This window comes from Babesia bigemina, scaffold Bbigscaff_73288 (assembly GCF_000981445.1).
Source record: "Babesia bigemina genome assembly Bbig001, scaffold Bbigscaff_73288".
NCBI lineage: Eukaryota > Apicomplexa > Aconoidasida > Piroplasmida > Babesiidae > Babesia > Babesia bigemina.
Genome location: NW_012237284.1, coordinates 1 through 23,735, shown reverse-complemented (window position 1 = coordinate 23,735; position 23,735 = coordinate 1). Strand labels below are relative to the sequence as shown.

At 50.9% G+C, this 23,735-nt stretch overlaps 5 protein-coding genes across 5 annotated transcripts; 3 read left to right on the top strand and 2 right to left on the bottom strand.

The window, feature by feature from the left end:
* Positions 1-638: 638 nt before the first annotated feature.
* BBBOND_0004720 (hypothetical protein, conserved) lies at positions 639-4,136 on the top strand (the record flags this gene model as incomplete). Its single annotated transcript, XM_012915304.1, has 1 exon — positions 639-4,136. One exon carries the CDS (start codon positions 639-641, stop codon positions 4,134-4,136), a length of 3,498 nt encoding a protein of 1,165 aa, XP_012770758.1.
* A 101-nt stretch (positions 4,137-4,237) lies between these two features.
* BBBOND_0004710 (hypothetical protein, conserved) lies at positions 4,238-8,020 on the top strand (the record flags this gene model as incomplete). The annotated part of the gene is made up of 1 exon (XM_012915303.1): positions 4,238-8,020. One exon carries the CDS (start codon positions 4,238-4,240, stop codon positions 8,018-8,020), a length of 3,783 nt encoding a protein of 1,260 aa, XP_012770757.1.
* A 2,615-nt stretch (positions 8,021-10,635) lies between these two features.
* Positions 10,636-11,754, bottom strand: BBBOND_0004700 (hypothetical protein, conserved; the record flags this gene model as incomplete). Its single annotated transcript, XM_012915302.1, has 1 exon — positions 10,636-11,754. The coding sequence occupies one exon, from the start codon at positions 11,752-11,754 to the stop codon at positions 10,636-10,638; it is 1,119 nt and encodes a 372-aa protein (XP_012770756.1).
* A 78-nt stretch (positions 11,755-11,832) lies between these two features.
* BBBOND_0004690 (hypothetical protein, conserved) lies at positions 11,833-14,679 on the bottom strand (the record flags this gene model as incomplete). The annotated part of the gene is made up of 1 exon (XM_012915301.1): positions 11,833-14,679. The coding sequence occupies one exon, from the start codon at positions 14,677-14,679 to the stop codon at positions 11,833-11,835; it is 2,847 nt and encodes a 948-aa protein (XP_012770755.1).
* Positions 14,680-15,948: 1,269 nt separating this feature from the next.
* Positions 15,949-21,408, top strand: BBBOND_0004680 (hypothetical protein, conserved; the record flags this gene model as incomplete). Its single annotated transcript, XM_012915300.1, has 1 exon — positions 15,949-21,408. One exon carries the CDS (start codon positions 15,949-15,951, stop codon positions 21,406-21,408), a length of 5,460 nt encoding a protein of 1,819 aa, XP_012770754.1.
* Between the last annotated feature and the right edge of the window lie 2,327 nt (positions 21,409-23,735).

Here is a 23,735-nt window from a genome sequence, read left to right as displayed (position 1 = left end):
GTATATACAGTGCCATACAGAGTCACGCCGACGTGTGTCATGCTCTTCGTACGTGTCATTCTGGTCAAATGGTCTTGAAATGTTTCGAACAATATCTACGGGGCTTTCATCGTGGTTCCCGCATCGTTCGACATTATCATTCCCCATGGCCGGCAGATTCTACATCCCGCTACTCTCACCAGATATCGCAAAATCGACGCGTTGATACTGTTGCGTTATGTGACTGCCACATTGCCTGGTAAACCAATATTTCCCCGATCCTCGCCCGCACCTACCATTGTTCACAACTCTGGTTCCACTATTTGTGAGGTGGCACCTTTCACGGCGAAAGCCGGCCAAGTCTGCAGGCAAGCCGGAAACGACACCATCCCGGAACCACTCCGGCTGTACAGGGCGCTGGAAACAAAGCGCGGAACGGCGGTCCCCAGGGCCAAAAGGGTAACACCCGGAAGGCCAAAAAAACAGGAAACACGGCTCAAACGCCGCCTGTCGCAGTCTGCAACGCCGGGCCGAGTTCCGCGGAACGCGCACCCGTGTGTGTGCAGACACTGTCTACCCTGCAGCCACCGGCAGGGGAGGCTGTCGGAAACGGTGGCAGCCGCTCTCCGACCGTGTATTCCATATCGTCCGATGACTTTATGGATGTGGACGAAGAGGAACCTGAGCAAGTCGGGCCTGTGAGAGAATCAAACAACAGTATAGCACCGGGCACCGCCAGTGAGGTGGCGCTCACTGAGACGGCTGCGTTGCCGAGGGCACCCGAAGGGCACGCCCCGCAGGCTGAACGGGCCGGGAACACGCCACGAATGCCGCCGCATTACGCGAGGCTAAATGCCAAGCTACAGTTCCTGCACTGTGTCATGCGTCAGATCGATGGACCATGGTGTCATTGGGTACCGGACGTCTACAAGGCAGTAGTGACGAAGTATCAGAGGATGCCACGAGGAGGATGGAAGGTCCTCGCGGAATATGCCAACGAGCATTTCGAATTCCACAAGACCCACAAGGAGGTGGAGCAGATGGCAAGACAGGTAGTCGCCAAAGCAGCGCGGAGCCAACCGACGGACGTTGGAGAAATAGCATCGCTGCACGACGTCGACTCATACAACGCCCTGCAGGAGGATTTCGACCGGATCATGGCACAGAGGTTGAGGGAGCCTGGTGTTATTAGGACAGTAAAGAACAAAAGACACACCATGGACTCCCTCGACTTCTCGGCGATTAGGTCGCTGGATCTAGTGGTCCACAACTACGTGAAGCACAACCCAGTCACTGACATGGGCATGCTAGCCATCTTGTATCAGACGGCACAGGACTGCTACGACAAGTACAGCGCGAAACCATCGTCGTCCTCGGGAAAGAAGGAGGCAGCTGAGAGGAGGATCAAGGAGCTGGAGGAGATAGGAGCATTACTTCTGAAATACAAGCAGAAGGTTCCCCTGGAGAAGGAGGATAGGAAACGCGTTTATCGCCAAATGGACAAGTACAACATGATCGCGGACAAGCCGCAGGAACTGTCATACGTGATCAGCAGGACCCAAGAGGAGCTCCAAAAGGAGCAGGACAAACTCAAGAACGCCAAGTTCAAGAAGGAGTTGTACAACGACAACCGCATGTTCGAGCTTTACACGGGACACTTCTACAGGACACTGGAGAATCAGCAGAATGCGGACGAGTCGGCGATAAACGAGGGGATGATGATAGAGTACTGGGCGCAAATGTGGGTGAAGCCAAACGCACCGCACAACGGTGAAGGATACCTGGTCGAAAGACCACCGGCAGAGAACATGGCAGGCTTTCCCACATACGAGGAATTCGTCACGATCGTCAAGAAATTGCGAGACTGGAAGTCGCCCGGTGCGGATGGGATCTACAACTACTACATTAAATGGCTCACGTCCCTTCACAGAGTCATTTATAGGCTAGTAGAGGAGGCATGCCAGCAAGGCAAAGTGCAGGACGACTGGTTCTACTGTGGGATCACGTACCTACTACCGAAGAACAAGAAACCAAAGTCCGCCGCACAGTACAGGCCTATCACGTGCATGTCCAACCTATACAAGCTAACTACCCGTTGTGCAACGGAGACGCTTAAGCGAGAAGTCGATGGCAGGGGACTACGGTCCGAGAACCAGATGGGCACGAGGAGCAACGTACAGGGTGCAAAGGAGCACGCGTTAGCTAACATCGCGCTCAACGAGAAGCACAAGGGGAAGTTACTTGCAACGTGGGTCGACGTCATGAAGGCGTACGACTCAATCGACCACGCGTACCTGGCGAGGGTTATCGACAACCTTAACCTACCAGGGTGGTTATCAAACTTCATCAAGCAGACGACCAAGAGGTGGAATATAGAGATACGGTGGAACAAGAACACAATCATGCACAAGAAAGTAGAGAGGGGCATTCTCCAAGGCGACAGCCTATCGCCCCTTCTCTTCGTGCTGTGCTTGGACCCGCTGAGCAGGCACCTGACTCGCATCTTCCCCAAGGTGGAGCTAAGCGTGCCTGGCGGCAGGGTCTTCGCCACAAACCACTTTCTCTATATTGACGACCTCAAGTTCTTCGCCCACGAGGAAAGTACGATGAGAGGAATGGGCCGAGAAGTGGAGAAGTTCTTCAACGACATAGGACTCAGGATCAACCGCGACAAGTCGGCAACCAACACGGAGGCGTGCGTGAGCATCGCCAAGCAGATGGAAGGCCCGGAGACGTACAAGTACTTGGGAGTCACAGAGACTTCAAACTCACTTACAAGCGACGGAATGTTCGACATAATACTACAGGAGATATGCAGGAGAACGGAGCTACTGGCTGCGTCAAAGCTGTCGGGGAAAAACCTCTCGATGGCCATCAACCAGTACGCCCTCAGCGTCATCAACTACTACATCGGCGTGATCCCCATGGACATCACGCATTTCGACAAGATCGACCTGGCAGTACGGAGAATAATTAACGCGAAGCACGGACACAAGAAGTGGGCGAACACACAGAGGCTCTACCTCCCCCGGAAAGAGATGGGGAGAGGGCTCCACAGCATGGTATTCAGAGCGGAAGCCATGCTGCTACGACTGTGGTTGACGTTTTCAGCAGACGAGGTGGCGTCAACCAGGAGAGCTGCGATCATGCAGCATTTTCGCGACACATACGCGCACATATCTCATATCAAGATGCACCTGGAAGGGAGATATGGAATGGAATTCGGAGTGGAGGACACGACGGACAAGAGCCTCAGGGACCTCAGGGTGGCCCAAAACAAATGGCTGTACAACAGAATGCACGTAAAATCAACTCATAAGGTTCTGTATGCCAAGCGTGAGGACCCCAAGCTGGACATCGAGGCGTCGTCATTGTACCTGACGTGTGGAATACTCACCCCGGAAGAAGAAGCGAAGGTAGCAGAAGTCCAGGACAGGAATCTGCAATGGATGACTTCGTCCAACAAATGCTCAAGATGCAACAACGGCAAGAACGTGGACCACCTCGCGACGAAGTGCCCGAAACTACTACACCTTGAATATACGAAGAAGCACAACGAGGTAGCAAAACGGGTCCACTCAGTACTCGGGAGGCAAATAGGACTACCCAAGGAGAAGATAGACGCCCACAAGATCGAGAGTGAAGTGCACGGAAAATACGGATGGATCGCGTACGACAAGACGGTCAAGACTCAGAAGACTAAGGAATACAACAGGCCAGACATCATCCTGGCGGATCGGCGGAGGAACACCATAACCATCGTGGAGATAGGAATCACCAATCAAGACAACCTAGTGGATACGGAGAAGTTCAAGAAGCAGAAGTATGAAGACCTTATCGAGGACCTCAAGGCGCGACAGTTTAACCAGCAAACCAAGATCAGGGTTATCCCCTACGTTATGACGTGGGAGGGAATAGTGACAAAGGAGCACAGCAAGTACAGACGGGACCTGGGCATATCGGATCGCATGGAAGCCCACATACAAAGGGTAGTGATCCAAGAAACACATAAAATAGTGATGAGGGATATGAAGCCGAAAGAAGACTACGATTCCGTAGAAGACCCTCAAGCCCAAACTGTATGGATGCCCGCATGGATGGCACCAGTGACGTCCGGCAATGGACCGACGTGGAACCCGCAACCAGTATCAGCGTGAGGCGTTAGCCCCGCAAACACGAAAACCGGCCCAAGGCACGTAGCCACATAGCACACTACAAGATGAGATAACTTAAATTAATCAAATATCAAAATAATCTCATGAGCATACTTACGGAGATTAGCAAGCAACAGGCAAAGCATTTTAGTGAGAAACCCAGGGACATCGGCCTAGCCGTCGGCGTAATCAGACGTAAGCTTGCAGTGCTTCACCATCTGTTGAACAATGAAGTCATTGAGACAATCAAGGATTTGAGGGGTACCGGTCTTGGCAATGGTAAATGGCAGAAATACTATAACGAAAAAGGCCATGAGTTAATTGAAAAGGAACTTCAACTTCACTTGAATTGGTTGACCGGCCAGCCCACACTACTCGGCTCTGGCGTCCACCTCATTACCACTGTGCTTGAAGAGCTTAGAAAAGAGTTAAAAAGCGAGTCTGGAAGTCCTAATAATAGTCTGATAAACAGGTTGGGAGACTTGTTAACGAAAGGACTTGGTGGTGAGGAGTGGCAAAATAGTAAAGATGGTCTCAGTAAAATCAACAATGAACTCCATGAGAAGAATACGCAGTTGTCTGAGGCAAGTGAAAACATTGAACAAGCAACCGAGAGTGTACTGCAACAAACCCAAAGTGTTCTCCGAAATGTTAGAAAGAAATTGAGTCATGAACTCATTCCTGAAGATGACATTGTGCACAACTTACAGCTGCTGCAAAGGAAGATTGGTATTGGTCTTGCTAAAAGTGACGATGGAAGTCTTCAAGAAATCAAAAAAAAGATTAGTAGTCTGCAGGCAAATGCTTTTACTAATAGACTCAAAGAAATCGGACAAGCAAAGGAAGAAATTGAAAAGGATCTTAAGAAGCTTAAAGGTGAATTACAAGATGAAGTTAGCACTATGTTAACTGATCTCCTGGACAAGGAGTTCGGTGGCAGTGAGCAATGGAATGGGAAAAATGTCAAGGGCTTCGACCATATTAAGCGCAATGTTCAGAGTCAACAAAATCAGTTATCCCACCAACCCGAAATAATAAGCTCAGGTATGAAGGAGATAACTGACGAACTTCAGAGTCTCCGAACCGAGTTGCAGGGCACGGACAGCGAGGATCCCAAATATCGAGGCGTAGTCAAGAATCTGGAATTCATGACAAAACACATTGGTCGAAGTGACAATGAAGGCCTTAAGAAAATCAAACGTGAAATGGAGTCCCTCAAGAACGACCAGGGCAAAGGGATCACTGACAATTTAGGTAAGATGAGCTTAGCCATCCAAAAAGCTGGTGCCTATGCTGGCTGGAATCTGAACCAGCTTGAGATTCCGCATATTGACGGGAAACTCAAAGGCATACAAGGTGGTCTCACCAACCTCCGACTCACCGACCTTGCCGAAGCCATCAGGTTGTGTGACGACTTCCTTGATAAAGCCGACGAGATAGAGAAGAACACCGTCCATGCCCTTTTGAAGCACGTCGACTGTGAGGTGGACGACGCCATCAAGGACCTCACCAAGGAAGCCCGTGGGCTGTACGTGGACTCGCTGAGGGAGGCGTTGGAATTGTTTGCCAAGAAAGTCAACGAGGATTTAAACCTGCTGCCACATGAGATAAACAGGGATAGGTACGTGGGCTATAAAGGGTTCATGAAGTACTTGCAACGACCGCTGCGCTCCGATCTAACAGGTGAGGAACAGAGCGTCGCAGAATTATCATCCGCATTCCAGGAGGTGTTCGAGCAAATTGAGAAGTATGTCGCAGGGGAAATCACCAGGCTGCACGATGAGCAAAACAAGGAGAAGAATCCCTCTTTGCCACCAACCAAAGAGCCCTACACGCCCAAGCTCAATGATGTTTATGACGCGCTCACTGCGCTGCTCGCCTACCTAAGGGACAATGATAGAGGTACCGACAGACTCACCGAGCTGGTTGAGAGGCTGAGCAAGGCGCTGAGTAATATGGCACCCTTCTACTTCAAGCACCCGTCCACTCCGCTGCTCGACACTGTCTCTATTGGTCTCTCCAAATTCACCGGTGAGCTCGGCAACACTTACATCTCCACCTACTCCGGTCAGCGGTGCAGGGAGGAACACGCCCACAAGTACGCTAAGGTGTTCCTCAGCATTATACCTATGACGCACCAAGCGCTTACCAAGTTGGCGACGAAATGTGAAGGTGAGTGTAAAGCACTTCACATTAGTAAGTTCACTGCTGACGAGAGGGATAACCCACTTGGCAACTACCTCACCAGGTGCGGGTACAGGGTGTCTAGTTCCGACAGTGGGCAAGACGGCGAGTTGAACAACATGTTTACTGGCGGTGGGATATACGAGTTACTTGCAACTCCAATTGAGGGTGTGGCTATCGAGATGATGATTGACGGTGAGCCATTGGAAAATGGAATCAACTTGGTCACCATCATGTCGCTGCTCCACAACCTCTTATGTCAATACTTCCAGGTCTGCCACATCCCTGCTCCCCCTGAGCCACGATACCCCTGCACGGTCAGGGACATGCTGTCGTGGCTCTCCGGGCTGCAGTATACACAGGTGGCGAACAAGCTGCCAGGCCACTGCAAGGCTCTGCTCGACCGCCGATGCCACGACAGCGACACACCCAACAGGGACGATTCTGTCATGGCCAAGTGCATTGATGAGCTACCATATACCATCGCAACAACATGTTCACACTCCACCGCACTGCTCACCGCCATCCAGGGCAACGGCCACGGCATCGACTTCGCCGCCTACCCGTATTCGGCGGACTCCTCCAACAACCGTGCCAAGCTCCACTACCCCTATGAACCAGATGCGCTGCTTGATATGCTACGTGAGATAGCATGCCGTCTTAGTAGAGTGCTCTACTTCCTGTACTCCCAGTGCTGCCGCAGCACCGCCCGGGTCAAGGGGTGGCGGGAGTGCGCGTACGGCCGGCAGGTGCAGTCACACCACTGGCAGTGTAAACAAATCGGCACTTACTCTAGTACTATCAGTACTACTACTGCTGCAACTACTACAACTACCACTTCCTCCACCACCACCATTCACGGCTGCCCGCCCACCTCGCCGCTCCAGTCGTTCCTCTGTGACTGCTGCCACGGACTTCTGCCGCATACCCTTACCGCTGCTGACATGGTCATCGAATGTGCCAACTGCACCTCCAACCAACTCGGCCAGCAGTGCCTCACTCCGCTCGGCTTCTGGGACCTTGGCTTTGCTGCCTCCATAAGTGGCACCGGGTTAGATCTCGCCAAGCGCCTCGGCGATATGTGCCGTGACTCCGATTCATGCCTGTTCGTGCTCTGTTGGACTCTGTTCTTGTCGTGTCCCGCTGCACCGTCATCACTCGCCGACGTGTTTGCATTGTATGCTCAGCTGCTTCGGAAGTGGGACTCTCATGACCGTGTTGAGCACCGTGGCGGCACGTACACCGATGCCTCCAATTTCATATCGCACCTCAACACTGACGGCATCGACAGCCTCTTCCCACTGTGGACACTGCTCCATGGCAGTTATGAAAATCACCAGCTCACTAGTGCCATCGCATCACTCTCCGGCCATGGCCACAAAAACCACAATGCGTTGTCCACCCTCTTCCACGACTCCACTTGCAAGTCACCCCGTGGATGCGCTCCCTACCTCCAACCCCTAGGACTCCACGCCCATCACACCTACCCGCAGAAGCACGCCGGGCTACACATCACGTGGATAATGTACCTGGCATGGCGATTCTGGGAGTTGCTATGTGACTTACTCCACGCGCTGGATAACATCGACTGCACGGCGTCCGGGTGTGCCACATGCCCCTGTAAACCCGGCACCCACGGTGGGAAGGATACCTGCCACTGCCCTTCCATCGTCCAGTGCGCCGGGCCACTGCCAACCCTCTAACGTTACGGATTCACGTATAGTAACGCAGATCTCCTGGTCACTGAAAACGTTGGCATACGCTGCGGAGACCTCAACGCACAACTCAGAAAGGCGCTGCACTCTGGCCACTTCACTGAATTGTTCCGGCAAATCGTCAAACTCATGTGGCACATACGGATGCCTTTCTTCTACTGCTCCATCGCACTGTGGTCTCTCGTGGCGCTGTACCTACTCCACACTTTCCTCTACCGCCCGGACGTCCTCTGCATCCGATCACATCTCCTGACCACCAAGGCCTACCATCTCATCGACGTCAAGGCGCTACTCACTAAAGGCGGGAAGATGCTATCACTCTAAGACGTCGACTACTTCGACGAGGACGCTATTGGTCAACTTGCAGTTCAATAGTTATCACATTAATGTAGTCATTTTACATCGCAATAGGTTGCGCTGTAGTAGTAGTTGTGTTACTCCAGCACCTGCGGCATCATGGTGTGAAAAAAGCGTCACTGCCGCCAGGCATAACCTGGTTCATGTTGCCAACTTAATGGATGATACAGTGTGGTGATCTGAGTTTTGCATAACCCTTTACATGTCTTCGCATAGTACCACTCTGTAAGTGATAGGTGGAGCTGTGCTGTTGGCCACCAACGTAGGCAGCTGGCGATGGCCATAGCAGGTGAGTTACTATGTTGTTGTAGAGTTACTAGTTGCCGTGTAGGCAATGTACGTCACCTGGAAATGCCACAGCTACTCTCCTACGTGATGGCCAATGGACGGCGTAGTTAGGTGGCATTGGTGGTAGCAGCGTACATAAGAGACATACTAATGAGGACGTGTATCTCACTCAGGAACTCATTACAACACATATGTAACAGCAGTCGTACGCATTGGTAACGTCGGCCTGTGGTGGATGGAGTTCGCCGAGGAACTGGTACCCGCTAACCTGCATGTCACGGCCAGGACAGCGTCGACATGCGCTACGTTGGTAGTACTTTAGTTGTGATGGCTGCATAGTAGTGATGTAAGTGGCGATGCGCCGGATGGCGATCACCCGATTGTTGGGGCGCAGATGGGAGACGCTCAGTGTACGGGTCTGAGGTACGTGATTCATGGTTCGTAGGTTGATGGGTAGGGAGAGGTAAGAAAAAAAATGAGTGATGGGTGTAAGTGTGGCACACCCTGTAATGGCAGATGTATATGCTGTCCATGGTGTTGTAAACGATGTAGAAATTATGGCGCGTGCAAAGCGTGCGATTATTACATAGGGCGTCTCACCGCTTGCGATCGTTATGAATGTCCAAAATGTGACTATGAATATGGGGCAAATTGTGACTGTCCTTGTTGTAAAACAAGAGCCATACTACCTGTTACGGTAGGTGTCGCTGTCACATGCTTTATAATTCTCCTCATCGTCGTCTGTGTCATGATCTACTTCCGCATCCGGCCGTTCCACAGGGTGCGGTATCTACTGCGCGGCTGATTACTATAACCCAACTGCCAACTCATATCTAATGTCTAGACAGAGTGATGATTGCGTTGATGAACAATCACATGAACAGCGAGATGATCACAATCCCCGCCCCTTACATCCACGCCATCGCCGCCGTCATCATTTTCATGATGAATGAAGGTTTGTGGCTTATGCTTCTTAAATACAGAGAGTGGCGATTGCAACGAAAAGTTTTACAATGGATGCAAAACCTGCGCCTAAGGCACCGCCTATCTTTCTACTCCAGTATAGCCTCACCTAACCGGCAAGATTTAGTTAATGGAAATCTGCTAACATGGCATCGCTCTGGTTAATTAGTTGGGGTGGGTGACCTCATATCAAGAGAAAAGTAAAACTTATCGGGTTGTAATAAAGTCCGTCACCTGATGAGTCGTGCTCCGTGTGACGTGATGGGCCATTTGTTAGGTTAGCAAGTGGCATGGTGCTGTATGGTGGCGTGCTTAGTGGCTGCATTGCACTGATCGGAAACGTCACGCAAGCGGCTTAGGTAAGCTGGTCAGATATCAGAATAAGCAGGATGGAACAAGGCAGATGTTAGAGAGACCTGGCACTTCTCGTTGACAATACATTGTTAGTCGCTGTAGTGATAAATCACGGTGAAGACATGTCTTATTAGTGCATGCTGGATTGGATATTCATGTCATGTCAGCGTTGGGATATCCGGATTTACGGTTGCCCCAGCACAAGGCGGATGGCATGGTAGGGGTGGGGGTATGGTCATGGTGCATCGAGTTGGCTGAGGGTGTTAGAGTATTGAGGTGTGTGATTCATAGCTGTGCAGGGTTAGTGGTATTGTGAGTTTCGGGAAGATGGCATGCTTCTGTGGTAGCACTTGCAACAACAAAACTGGTTGCGCCTTAAAATTTTTAGGAATTGCTTTCGCCGGCTTCATTGGTTTCTCGGCCCTCCTTGTCTTGGTACTTTACATCATGGGCCAAATTTATAACGTAAGCCTCGGAGAGATATTCCGCCAAATACGTGATGGATTTCGTGATTCCAAGCCGAGACTCCAATAATCTCTTCTAGCGTCACGCAGTCACTATTAATTTAAGTTATCTCATCTTGTAGTGTGCTATGTGGCTACGTGCCTTGGGCCGGTTTTCGTGTTTGCGGGGCTAACGCCTCACGCTGAAACCGGTTGCGGGATCCACGCCGGTCCATTGCCGGACGTCACTGGTGCCATCCATGCGGGCATCCATACAGTTTGGGCTTGAGGGTCTTCTACGGAATCGTAGTCTTCTTTCGGCTTCATATCCCTCATCACTATTTTATGTGTTTCTTGGATCACTACCCTTTGTATGTGGGCTTCCATGCGATCCGATATGCCCAGGTCCCGTCTGTACTTGCTGTGCTCCTTTGTCACTATTCCCTCCCACGTCATAACGTAGGGGATAACCCTGATCTTGGTTTGCTGGTTAAACTGTCGCGCCTTGAGGTCCTCGATAAGGTCTTCATACTTCTGCTTCTTGAACTTCTCCGTATCCACTAGGTTGTCTTGATTGGTGATTCCTATCTCCACGATGGTTATGGTGTTCCTCCGCCGATCCGCCAGGATGATGTCTGGCCTGTTGTATTCCTTAGTCTTCTGAGTCTTGACCGTCTTGTCGTACGCGATCCATCCGTATTTTCCGTGCACTTCACTCTCGATCTTGTGGGCGTCTATCTTCTCCTTGGGTAGTCCTATTTGCCTCCCGAGTACTGAGTGGACCCGTTTTGCTACCTCGTTGTGCTTCTTCGTATATTCAAGGTGTAGTAGTTTCGGGCACTTCGTCGCGAGGTGGTCCACGTTCTTGCCGTTGTTGCATCTTGAGCATTTGTTGGACGAAGTCATCCATTGCAGATTCCTGTCCTGGACTTCTGCTACCTTCGCTTCTTCTTCCGGGGTGAGTATTCCACACGTCAGGTACAATGACGACGCCTCGATGTCCAGCTTGGGGTCCTCACGCTTGGCATACAGAACCTTATGAGTTGATTTTACGTGCATTCTGTTGTACAGCCATTTGTTTTGGGCCACCCTGAGGTCCCTGAGGCTCTTGTCCGTCGTGTCCTCCACTCCGAATTCCATTCCATATCTCCCTTCCAGGTGCATCTTGATATGAGATATGTGCGCGTATGTGTCGCGAAAATGCTGCATGATCGCAGCCCTCCTGGTTGACGTCACCTCGTCTGCTGAAAACGTCAACCACAGTCGTAGCAGCATGGCTTCCGCTCTGAATACCATGCTGTGGAGCCCTCTCCCCATCTCTTTCCGGGGGAGGTAGAGCCGTTGTGTGTTCGTCCACGTTACTTGTTCATCTTTTGCCGAGAGCCTTGTGCGCGTCTACAAGTCAATCCTGTCGATGTGCGTGATGTCCATGGGGATCACGCCTATGTAGTAGTTTATGACGCTGAGGGCGTACTGGTTGATGGCCATCGAGAGGTTTTTCCCCGACAGCTTTGACGCAGCCAGTAGCTCCGTTCTCCTGCATATCTCCTGTAGTATTATGTCGAACATTCCGTCGCTTGTCAGTGAGTTTGAAGTCTCTGTGACTCCCAAGTACTTGTACGTTTCCGGGCCTTCCATCTGCTTGGCGATGCTGGCGCACGCCTCCGTGTTGGTTGCCGACTTGTCGCGGTTGATCCTGAGTCCTATGTCGTTGAAGAACTTCTCCACTTCTCGGCCCATTCCTCTCATCGTACTTTCCTCGTGGGCGAAGAACTTGAGGTCGTCAATATAGAGAAAGTGGTTTGTGGCGAATATCCTGCCGCCGGTCACGCTTAACTCCACCTTGGGGAAGATGCGAGTCAGGTGCCTGCTCAGCGGGTCCAAGCACAGCACGAAGAGAAGGGGCGATAGGCTGTCGCCTTGGAGAATGCCCCTCTCCACTTTCTTGTGCATGATTGTGTTCTTGTTCCACCGTATCTCTATATTCCACCTCTTGATCGTCTGCTTGATGAAGTTTGATAACCACCCTGGTAGGTTAAGGTTGTCGATAACCCTTGCCAGGTACGCGTGGTCGATTGAGTCGTACGCCTTCATGACGTCGACCCACGTTGCAAGTAACTTCCCCTTGTGCTTCTCGTTGAGCGCGATGTTCGCTAACGCGTGCTCCTTTGCACCCTGTACGTTGCTCCTCGTGCCCATCTGGTTCTCGGACCGTAGTCCCCTGCCATCGACTTCTCGCTTAAGCGTCTCCGTTGCACAGCGGGTAGTTAGCTTGTATAGGTTGGACATGCATGTGATAGGCCTGTACTGTGCGGCGGACTTTGGTTTCTTGTTCTTCGGTAGTAGGTACGTGATCCCACAGTAGAACCAGTCGTCCTGCACTTTGCCTTGCTGGCATGCCTCCTCTACTAGCCTGTAAATGACTCTGTGAAGGGACGTGAGCCATTTAATGTAGTAGTTGTAGATCCCATCCGCACCGGGCGACTTCCAGTCTCGCAATTTCTTGACGATCGTGACGAATTCCTCGTATGTGGGAAAGCCTGCCTTGTTCTCTGCCGGTGGTCTTTCGACCAGATATCCTTCACCGTTGTGCGGTGCGTTTGGCTTCACCCACATTTGCGCCCAGTACTCTATCATCATCCCCTCGTTTATCGCCGACTCGTCCGCGTCCTGCTTGTTCTCCAGTGTCCTGTAGAAGTGTCCCGTGTAGAGCTCGAACATGCGGTTGTCGTTGTACAACTCCTTCTTGAACTTGGCGTTCTTGAGTTTGTCCTGCTCCTTTTGGAGCTCCTCTTGAGTCCTGCTGATCACGTATGACAGTTCCTGCGGCTTGTCCGCGATCATGTTGTACTTGTCCATTTGGCGATAAACGCGTTTCCTATCCTCCTTCTCCAGGGGGACCTTCTGCTTGTATTTCAGAAGTAATGCTCCTATCTCCTCCAGCTCCTTGATCCTCCTCTCAGCTGCCTCCTTCTTTCCCGAGGACGACGATGGTTTTGCGCTGTACTTGTCGTAGCAGTCCTGTGCCGTCTGATACAAGACGGCTAGCATCCCCATGTCAGTGACTGGGTTGTGCTTCACGTAGTTGTGGACCACTAGATCCAGCGACCTTATCGCCGTGAAGTCGAGGGAGTCCATGGTGTGTCTTTTGTTCTTTACTGTCCTAATCACACCAGGCTCCCTCAACCTCTGTGCCATGATCCGGTCGAAATCCTCCTGCAGGGCGTTGTATGAGTCGACGTCGTGCAGCGATGCTATTTCTCCAACGTCCGTCGGTTGGCTCCGCGCTGCTTTGGCGACTACCTGTCTTGCCATCTGCTCCACCTCCTTGTGGGTCTTGTGGAATTCGAAATGCTCGTTGGCATATTCCGCGAGGACTTTCCATCCTCCTCGTGGCATCCTCTGATACTTCGTCACTACTGCCTTGTAGACGTCCGGTACCCAATGACACCATGGTCCATCGATCTGACGCATGACACAGTGCAGGAACTGTAACTTGGCATTCAGCCTAGCGTAGTTCGGCGGCATTTGTGGCGTGTTCCCGGCCCGTTCAGCCTGCGGGGCGTGCCCTTCGGGTGCCCTCGGCAACGCAGCCGTCTCAGTGAGCGCCACCTCACTGGCGGTGCCCGGTGCTATACTGTTGTTTGATTCTCTCACAGGCCCGACTTGCTCAGGTTCCTCTTCGTCCACGTCCATAAAGTCATCCGACGATATGGAATACACGGTCGGAGAGCGGCAGCCACCGTTTCCGACAACCTCCCCTGCCGGTGGCTGCAGGGTAGACAGTGTCTGCACACACACGGGTGCGCGTTCCGAGGAACTCGGCCCGGCGTTGCAAACCACGACAGGCGGCGTTTGAGCCGTGTTTCCTGTCTTTTTGGCCTTCCGGTTGTTACCCTTTTGGCCCTGGGGACCGCCGTTCCGCGCTTTGTTTCCAGCGCCCTTCACAGCCGGAGTGGTTCCGGGCTGGTGTCGTTTCCGGCTTGCCTGCGGGATTGGCCGGCTTTCGCCGCCACGGCCGGCCCCCTTCGAATTTGTGGGTTTACCTTTAGGGCCCTGAACACCGCTTTGTACCGGTTTTCTGGATTCATGCCGCCTTTCGGGTTGCCGACACTCTCGGCGCCCCACGGTGGCAAGCGGAGCATCGATGTCCATCCCATCGGGGACGTCCACGTCAATAACCATGAGGTCTCCGTCCTCATCGATTTGACTGCTCAGCTGCACTTCTTGTGAGCTCTCCATTGGTACCTTGTTCGTCTATCCAGCGCGCCTGTGTGGCCGCCTTTCGCCTCGCGATGTTGCCGCTTTAATTCCGCACTTTTGGCCTTCAATACACCCCCCAGTGACATCGGAAAAATTTCCTTTCTGTGATAAACCCGAGAAAACACGTTTCTCAAAGTTTCCCCCAAAATCACAGAAGATTCCAACTCCCTTAATATATTTATAAAACATCTTTTGAGATTTAGGTAACTATGTGGACAGGTGCAAATAAAAAAATAAACAAAAAATAGTCGAAACTACGCACTTAGCCTGACACCTTAAATTAAAATAAAAACGCAAATTGTAAAGTCTAGGAATGGACTAAAAAATTTCTATTGAGATAATTTTTGCTGTATACGAAACGTTGACGGACCGTCAAAAAATGGTATTGCAATTTGACCAGTTGATCAGCGTTTTACTAACCAAATTACTAACATTTTTGAAGGCAATTTTGACTATGTTTTCACTACGGACGGGGTTTAATCTTGGATTCATCGTTTACCTGGATTTTGGTTGGCAGTGCGTTGGGATGCGTGGTGCGTTATGAGTTGTAGATTGGTGCGATAGAAAACGACATCGTTTGCATGCATATTGCTGGGGACGAACCAGGGCGTGATTCGCGTTCGATGTGGTGTAACTGGCGGCATCGAAGCGTGGAATCCACGATTGCGGCGCGAATGTAGCGTGAGAGGCGCAGAGGCAAGGCGGCGTTCCGGGTCTGAGAAAATCTGCGGGCTTTTGAACAGTAACGCACGCCAAGCGCCGAGATAGCACGAGCCAGACACCGGAACGGAAGACCCAACGATTCAAGTATGGTACACTGTCTTGACAACGCACCTCTCCAATCATGCTCCACGCTCTCACTCCAGCATGGCTGCCTCGGCTTGTCGCATTCCCTCCTCTGGTGAGTGGTGTGTCTATAGGATTCTTGTGATGGTTCATGGATTTATGATGATGGTTTAGGTGTGTCATTGTTTTAATATGATGCGTATTGTTGTCACTCTACGTCTTACTTCATAACCCTTTCACTCAGCACACTTAGTTGTCTGCCGTGCTGCATTAAGAGGTGTCACCCTGGAGGTGTGATCACTCCAGTGTTTCCCAGTTCACATAGTCCTGGAGGCTAGACGTGGTGATTTGTAAGGGTGGATTAGTGGGTGATCACTCTAGTGTCTCCCAGTTCACATAGTCCTGGAGGCTAGCAGTGGTGTTTTGTGAGAGTGGTTCAGTGGGTAACTGGAACAGGGCACGATGGCGGCGAAAGGTACGATTCCTGCTTTCAATACCCTTAAGGAGTGTATGGAATTTCTTTATTGGTTGAAAGATGACAAGACGGGTATGCAAAGCAGCGTTGCCAATCGACTGAAAAGGCTGCTTAAAAACAGATATAAAGGTTTTACTCAAAGTGAAATTGAAAGAGCACTTTCCATATTCCTTAGCGGAGTATCCAAGTTTCATACGAAATTATGCAAAAATGCTCGCGGTCATTACCTTGGTAATAAAAGCCCTAGGGATGTACTCTACGCTCTGTTAGCATGTATTCCCAGATTGCTTTCCGCTATATATTTCCTGCGCTACAAAGTTGACGCTAATTTCAAAGCACTTGGTGGTGGGGGATGGGCCGAAAACCAGGTTGGATTGGTCGCACGATCAGTATATTATGGCAGTCAGATTGATAAATATCTAATTGCAACACAAACGAATGGTTACGGTGTAATCCCTGGAGGATTTGCGCCACGTGAGCTGAATATGGGTCATAGGAGTGGTTATTCCCCTGGTAGTAAAATGATGCCTGACCTTATAGATATTTCAGAAAAACATGGTCGTGGATTCAACGTATTTCTCGATGTATTCGTCACTTCGGTGTTTGGTAAGCATGGCGCTGATATGTCCAATGTTGCGAACGCTCTTCGGTTGGTGCAAGACTTTTGTGGGATTTTCGAAAAAGTTAGGGATGAGGACGATTTCAAAAATAATTTACAAGCCAGGCATCATTGCATTGCTTGGCGAGACTTACAACAACATTGCAGCAAACTAAAAAAGTCCCTTGAAAAAATATTCAACGGAAACCGATTCTCTTTCACCGGGTATGCGCGCGAACCTCAATATCTTTCCACGGAAAACATTGCCAAGAAAATGGCCAAGTGGTTCAAAACACATTTAAGTGATGTGATGGAACAATTGAAGTCAATCGAACCCTTTGACAGTACGAAAAAATATCCGCTGAGTGGTAAACACATACGGAAAGGTAACACCCTGTCTGGGGGATATCCCGAAGCTTTTATGGCATATTTTACAAATAACTTCATACGCTACGGATTCACATTATATCATAACAATTATAAAGTGGAGACTACCCCCTATAAAGATTTGTTTGACAGTTGGAATGGTGCAATCCATGAGCTCAAGAAAACGAATGACGGTTTGGACGGACTCGTGAGAATTTTGAACGGCAACCAGTGTGCGAGTAGACACAAGGATGAGAAGCCTGAGAAGAAGCCTAAGCCTACGCCAGAGCCTCGGCCTGGGCCTGAGATTGAGCCTGAGCCTGAGCCTGCGGATGAGGATGAGTATTATCTTGACTCTGAGCCTGATTCTGATGAAGAATTGATGAATGAAGAATCCGATGAGGAATTACCTGAAACCAAAAGCGAAGCGCCCAAAACCGAGGCCGCGAAGCCTGTGGTCACCAAAGGCGACGCAACTCCAAACCAGGGCAAGAAAGCTGAGGGAGCGCAGAACCAGGGCAAGAAAGCGGAGGGAGCGCAGAACCAGGGCAAGAAAGCGGAGGGAGCACAGAACCAGGGCAAGAAAGTGGAGGGAGCACAGAACCAGGGCAAGAAAGTGGAGGGAGCACAGAACCAAGGAAATGGTCACAGTGTGGGAAATACTTCTAGTTCACCAGTTGCAAAGGCAGTACAAAGTCAGCCTTCAAGTGTTCCAAGTGCGGACTCTGGGTCATCTGGTGCCTCTGGTTCCAGTGGTGGTCAGGGGCAGGATGGCCAGACGGGTTCTTCTGCGCCTGTTCAAGGAAGCGGTCAAAGTACATCGCAAGATCCTACGACCGATGCTACTACGGCATACACTGGCTCGGATTTAGGTTCAGGCGCTGGTGGAGCTGGGGGGAGTGGACCAAAGGCGAGCGTTGCTGCCTGTCCTCCGGGTAAATCTTCTTTTAACTTTGGCAGCATGAAATTCTGTGTTGAAAAACCAAACTTTCAAGATGAAGATAAAGTTTTAGATGCTCAAAGACAAGGAATGCTGGAAACGGAGTATAAAGATTTACGAGAAATACATTCAAAACGAAATTCACGTATTGATTCCCTCACTTCGAAAAGCCGTTCCAGCCATTCCACTTCCAGACGCTCCCTTCAGTCTACCGGTGAACATAATGCTCATGAGCGTGATTACTACGAACTAAGGGGAAGGGATAGAGGGCAGGGAGATTATATTATTCTCGGCGGCGACGCCATAGAGGATCAGTCCTACAAACGACGTGAGAAAGAACGAAAACAAAAGGCAGTAGAGGAGCAAAAAAAATTGTGGGATTTGGAAGCGAAGCGAGAGGAAAATAGGTTAAGGGAAGCTATGCAAAGGGGACTATTAGAGGACGTTATGGAGGAAGTGGTTGATAAGGACGAGATGATTGTCGATATTAAGGGTGTGGTGGATATGGACGTTGAGGGGACCGATGTGTCTGGTGGTGACGAGGAGATAATCTATGTCGACGGAAATGATATTGCAGAGAACCGCAAGACTATCGCTGAAGTTAAGCCCGCCATTTTTAACGTTGATGGGCATGAAGCAATTATTAGCCATGGAAATACAGCAGTGTCATCTTCTGATGACTACGAAGTGTTAGGCCTAGACGGTGCAGCAATTAACACATATGCTATGCCAAATATGGAGCATGTAGACGAAGAAATTCCGTTAGGATTTGTCGGAAATGCGGTTCGTGATATTAATAAGCCTGTATTGCCCAATTTTAAATTTGGCAGTAAAGTGGACGGTCATGTTTATGACGACGGCTCTGACGGTGTATTCGAAAAACAGGTGGCAGCGAAGGCAAAATGGCAAGAAGAGCAGAAAATCCGCTTTCTGAAAATGATGCAGGAAGACATTCAAGATCAGCTGGCAAAGTCAAATGACCATGCAATGTTTACGTCAGGTAGTGTACTTCCACATTCGTTTCCCTTGGATGGGATAGTGGTGAAAAGTGACGCAGACACCAATGACTCGCAGCCAGATGACTCAGAACAAAAGCTGTTTCAAAAATATATGCAAGGAAATACTCTGCATGGCTCCGTTATACAGAATAGAGAGTATAAACCTTTTTTGACGCGAGAGCCATTTGCTTCCCACGGCAGCGTAATCAATGATACTTCTAGAAATAACCCAGCCTATGAAAAGATGTTCGCTGACAGTAAACATGAACTTAATAAGCGATTCAAAGATGCTAGAAAAAAACAGGATAACCTAGAAGCAACTGTAAGAGCCATATCTCAGAAGACGTTATATAAAGACCTTTTCAGAGGCGGTGATGTCCACATTACTCATCAACTAAAACCTGCATACACTGACACAGTCGACACTCTCGATATCTATGTCCCACCACATAGCCGAACGATTTCAGAACGTCCCGATCCTAACATTGTTCAGCATAGTCTGAACCGCACAACGCCGCAAATGACTATTGAAATTCCAGATAGAATGTCTAGCAATTTGGATGATCCATCAAACTCTGGTTTTAGGCCTACGCATTTAGCCTTCGACTTCCAACGAGACGACCCACTGTTCTCTAGGCGTTTAGATCCTATAGTACCTGGAGTTTTGATTGAGAACGCACAACGTGGCACTCCCAGAAAACAAGACGATCCCAATTATTTAGATCTTCAAATCCAAGTCCCCGACCGTACGCTACAAGACTCTTCATATGACATAGACCTGGGATACGACCCTCCACCTCCCCCAAACATCAAACCGATTGAACCAGTGTACTCAGCTACTCCCGCCATCAATCTCACCTTCCCACCAGTAGTTGATCCAAAACTTAAGCCACCCGAAGACTTCGATAAAAAAACCATCAAACATCCTGACATTACACTATGCCTCGCTCCCTGGACAACCCAGACACCCACTCCTGGCTCCACCGATATCCCCGAGACGGAGCTGTTCCCCTCCGAGGCGCCGCGCACCGTACGGGAGATGCTTCAGTGGCTAGCTGGACTTAGGCACCCAAAGCATCATAGCACTCTCACAGAATGTTTTAACAAGGCCTTTAGTGGCTTACATCATGAACCTTCACACCTTGCGCTATTCATCAACCACACCAAAGTCAGACCCACAGATGTCTTCGACATACTCCAGCTTACCGCCATGTTTGCAGGTTCAGTGCTCACATCCATCGCACCTAACTGGATAGCAAGTCTGTCATCAAGAGCTGTGAAGCCTATGTCCTCTACCCAATCCGACGAGCCTGATTGCTGCGCCCTCCTCTGCCAGCTGCGTGACTACGCATACGCCTGCCACCACCAGTTTCAGTTCCTCAAGGCGCAGTGTAATAGAAACTCCACGTATGGTGGTTGGCAGAATTGTAACTACGGCAGTGACATCACTGCTTCTAACTCCCCCCTCCAGGCGTTCCTGACCGACGGCTGGGACTCCACCTTCGAGACGCACCTCTTCGACCCGTGCAACCTGTGCCTCAAGAGCCGCGTCAGGATGGGATTTAGGGATGAAGACTTACCGAGTAGTCAACAAACAGGCAACACCCTTTCCACTATCCTCACTCCCAGCTGCGGCGGTGAGGACCCCTTGCTGACACTGTGCTCCTACCTCAACTGCCTCACCAGGCGGACGCCGCGCACCACCGGGGAGCTTGTGTCGTTCTTCCACAATTTCGGGAATGAGATGCACGGGTATGCTTCAAAGTCATTGTCTCCACTAGGAAACTCACTCCGCACTCCGCATCTCGACTGCCCTGACTGGGACCATCTTGGTCGCCACGACCTCCAAGCTGTCAGTGGCGTCCGAGGTACAGAGTCTCTCAACTCCGTCTCCAATCACAACCACGACAATGCACATCCCCGTACCCTGTCCACACTGGTTGGCTGCGGTAGTGACCCTGACAGCTGCCATCCACGTATGTCTCCCATCACCTACCGGGCCTACGCCCTGTACTCCCAGAGCTTCGCCCACACCTACCTCAGCTGGACGGTGTACCTGCCGGACAGACTGTGGGAGTCACTTGAAAAAATGTACTATGATCTAAAGAAGCATAATTGCTTCGATGGCAAATCCCTCCACTCATGTCCCGTTGCGCTGCCCCTCCTCTACACTCACGGGTTCACGCCGCCGGAGGTGGGATCGCAGTTGCCACTCACATGTCAACAGATTATCGCAAAGCTGAAGGAAATTGTCAACGGCAAGCCTATCGCATCACTCATGACTGCCATGGACAATTTCCTCTACAACATCCGAGAGCCATTCATCTTCACGCTCGTCGCACTGTGGTCCACAGCATTACTCATCTTCGCCAACACGATGCTGTACCGCATCGACATACTCCACATCAGGTCACATCTTATCCGCACCAAGGCCTCCCATCTCATCGACGTCAAGGCGCTGCTCTCCGACAATAAGAAGATGATGTCCCTGTACGACGCCAATTACTTCGACGACGACCCCAACGAGCTACTCAACTTAAAGTAGTAATTATCGCAGTTACGTAGTACATTGTACGTTCTGTGATTTGAAGTGTTTTACTGTTATTCGTATTGTGTTGTCGACTAGTTGTTAATGGTGGTTTCAGTGTCACTTCCACTGTGCTCTCATGTATACCCATGGCACTTACGAACAATCTGTTCAAGTGAGTGACCTAGCCGCTGACCTAGTGAGTGACCTAGGCCCTGACCTAGTGAGTGACCTAGCCGCTGACCTAGTGAGTGACCTACGCGCTGACCTAGTGAGTGACCTAGTGAGTGACCTAACGATGACCTAGTGAGTGACCTAACGATGACCTAGTGCGTGACCTAGTGAGTGACCTAACGATGACCTAGTGAGTGACCTACGCGCTGACCTAGTGAGTGACGTAGTGAGTGACCTAGCCGCTGACCTAGTGAGTGACCTAACGATGACCTAGTGCGTGACCTAGTGAGTGACCTAGGCCATAACCTAGTGAGTGACCTAACGATGACCTACGCGCTGACCTAGTGAGTGACCTAGGCCCTGACCTAGTGAGTGACCTAGGCCCTGACCTAGTGAGTGACCTAGTGAGTGACCTAGGCCCTGACCTAGTGAGTGACCTAGCCGCTGACCTAGTGAGTGACCTAACGATGACCTAGTGCGTGACCTAGTGAGTGACCTAACGATGACCTAGTGAGTGACCTAGCCGCTGACCTAGTGAGTGACCTAGGCCCTGACCTAGTGAGTGACCTAGTGAGTGACCTACGCGCTGACCTAGTGAGTGACCTAGTGAGTGACCTAGCCGCTGACCTAGTGAGTGACCTAGGCCCTGACCTAGTGAGTGACCTACGCGCTGACCTAGTGAGTGACCTAGGCCCTGACCTAGTGAGTGACCTAGGCCCTGACCTAGTGAGTGACCTAGGCCATAACCTAGTGAGTGACCTAGGCCCTGACCTAGTGAGTGACGTAGTGAGTGACCTAGCCGCTGACCTAGTGAGTGACCTAACGATGACCTAGTGCGTGACCTAGTGAGTGACCTAGGCCATAACCTAGTGAGTGACCTAACGATGACCTAGTGAGTGACCTAACGATGACGTAGTGAGTGACCTACGCGCTGACCTAGTGAGTGACCTACGCGCTGACCTAGTGAGTGACCTAGGCCCTGACCTAGTGAGTGACGTAGTGAGTGACCTACGCGCTGACCTAGTGAGTGACCTAGGCCCTGACCTAGTGAGTGACCTAGGCCCTGACCTAGTGAGTGACGTAGTGAGTGACCTAGGCCCTGACCTAGTGAGTGACCCAACGATGACCTAGTGCGTGACCTAGGCCCTGACCTAGTGAGTGACCTAACGATGACCTAGTGAGTGACCTACGCGCTGACCTAGTGAGTGACCTAGGCCATAACCTAGTGAGTGACCTAACGATGACCTACGCGCTGACCTAGTGAGTGACCTAGGCCCTGACCTAGTGAGTGACCTAGGCCCTGACCTAGTGAGTGACCTAGGCCCTGACCTAGTGAGTGACCTAGGCCCTGACCTAGTGAGTGACCTAGGCCCTGACCTAGTGCGTGACCTAGTGAGTGACCTAACGATGACCTAGTGAGTGACCTAACGATGACCTAGTGCGTGACCTAGTGAGTGACCTAACGATGACCTAGTGAGTGACCTACGCGCTGACCTAGTGAGTGACCTAGGCCCTGACCTAGTGAGTGACGTAGTGAGTGACCTACGCGCTGACCTAGTGAGTGACCTAGCCGCTGACCTAGTGAGTGACCTAGGCCCTGACCTAGTGAGTGACGTAGTGAGTGACCTAGTGAGTGACCTAACGATGACCTAGTGCGTGACCTAGTGAGTGACCTAGGCCATAACCTAGTGAGTGACCTAACGATGACCTACGCGCTGACCTAGTGAGTGACCTAGGCCCTGACCTAGTGAGTGACCTAGGCCCTGACCTAGTGAGTGACCTAGGCCCTGACCTAGTGAGTGACCTAGCCGCTGACCTAGTGAGTGACCTAGGCCCTGACCTAGTGAGTGACCTAGTGAGTGACCTAGCCGCTGACCTAGTGAGTGACCTAGCCGCTGACCTAGTGAGTGACCTAGGCCCTGACCTAGTGAGTGACCTAGCCGCTGACCTAGTGAGTGACCTAGGCCCTGACCTAGTGAGTGACCTACGCGCTGACCTAGTGAGTGACCTAGGCCCTGACCTAGTGAGTGACCTAGGCCCTGACCTAGTGAGTGACCTAGGCCATAACCTAGTGAGTGACCTAACGATGACCTACGCGCTGACCTAGTGAGTGACCTAGGCCCTGACCTAGTGAGTGACGTAGTGAGTGACCTACGCGCTGACCTAGTGAG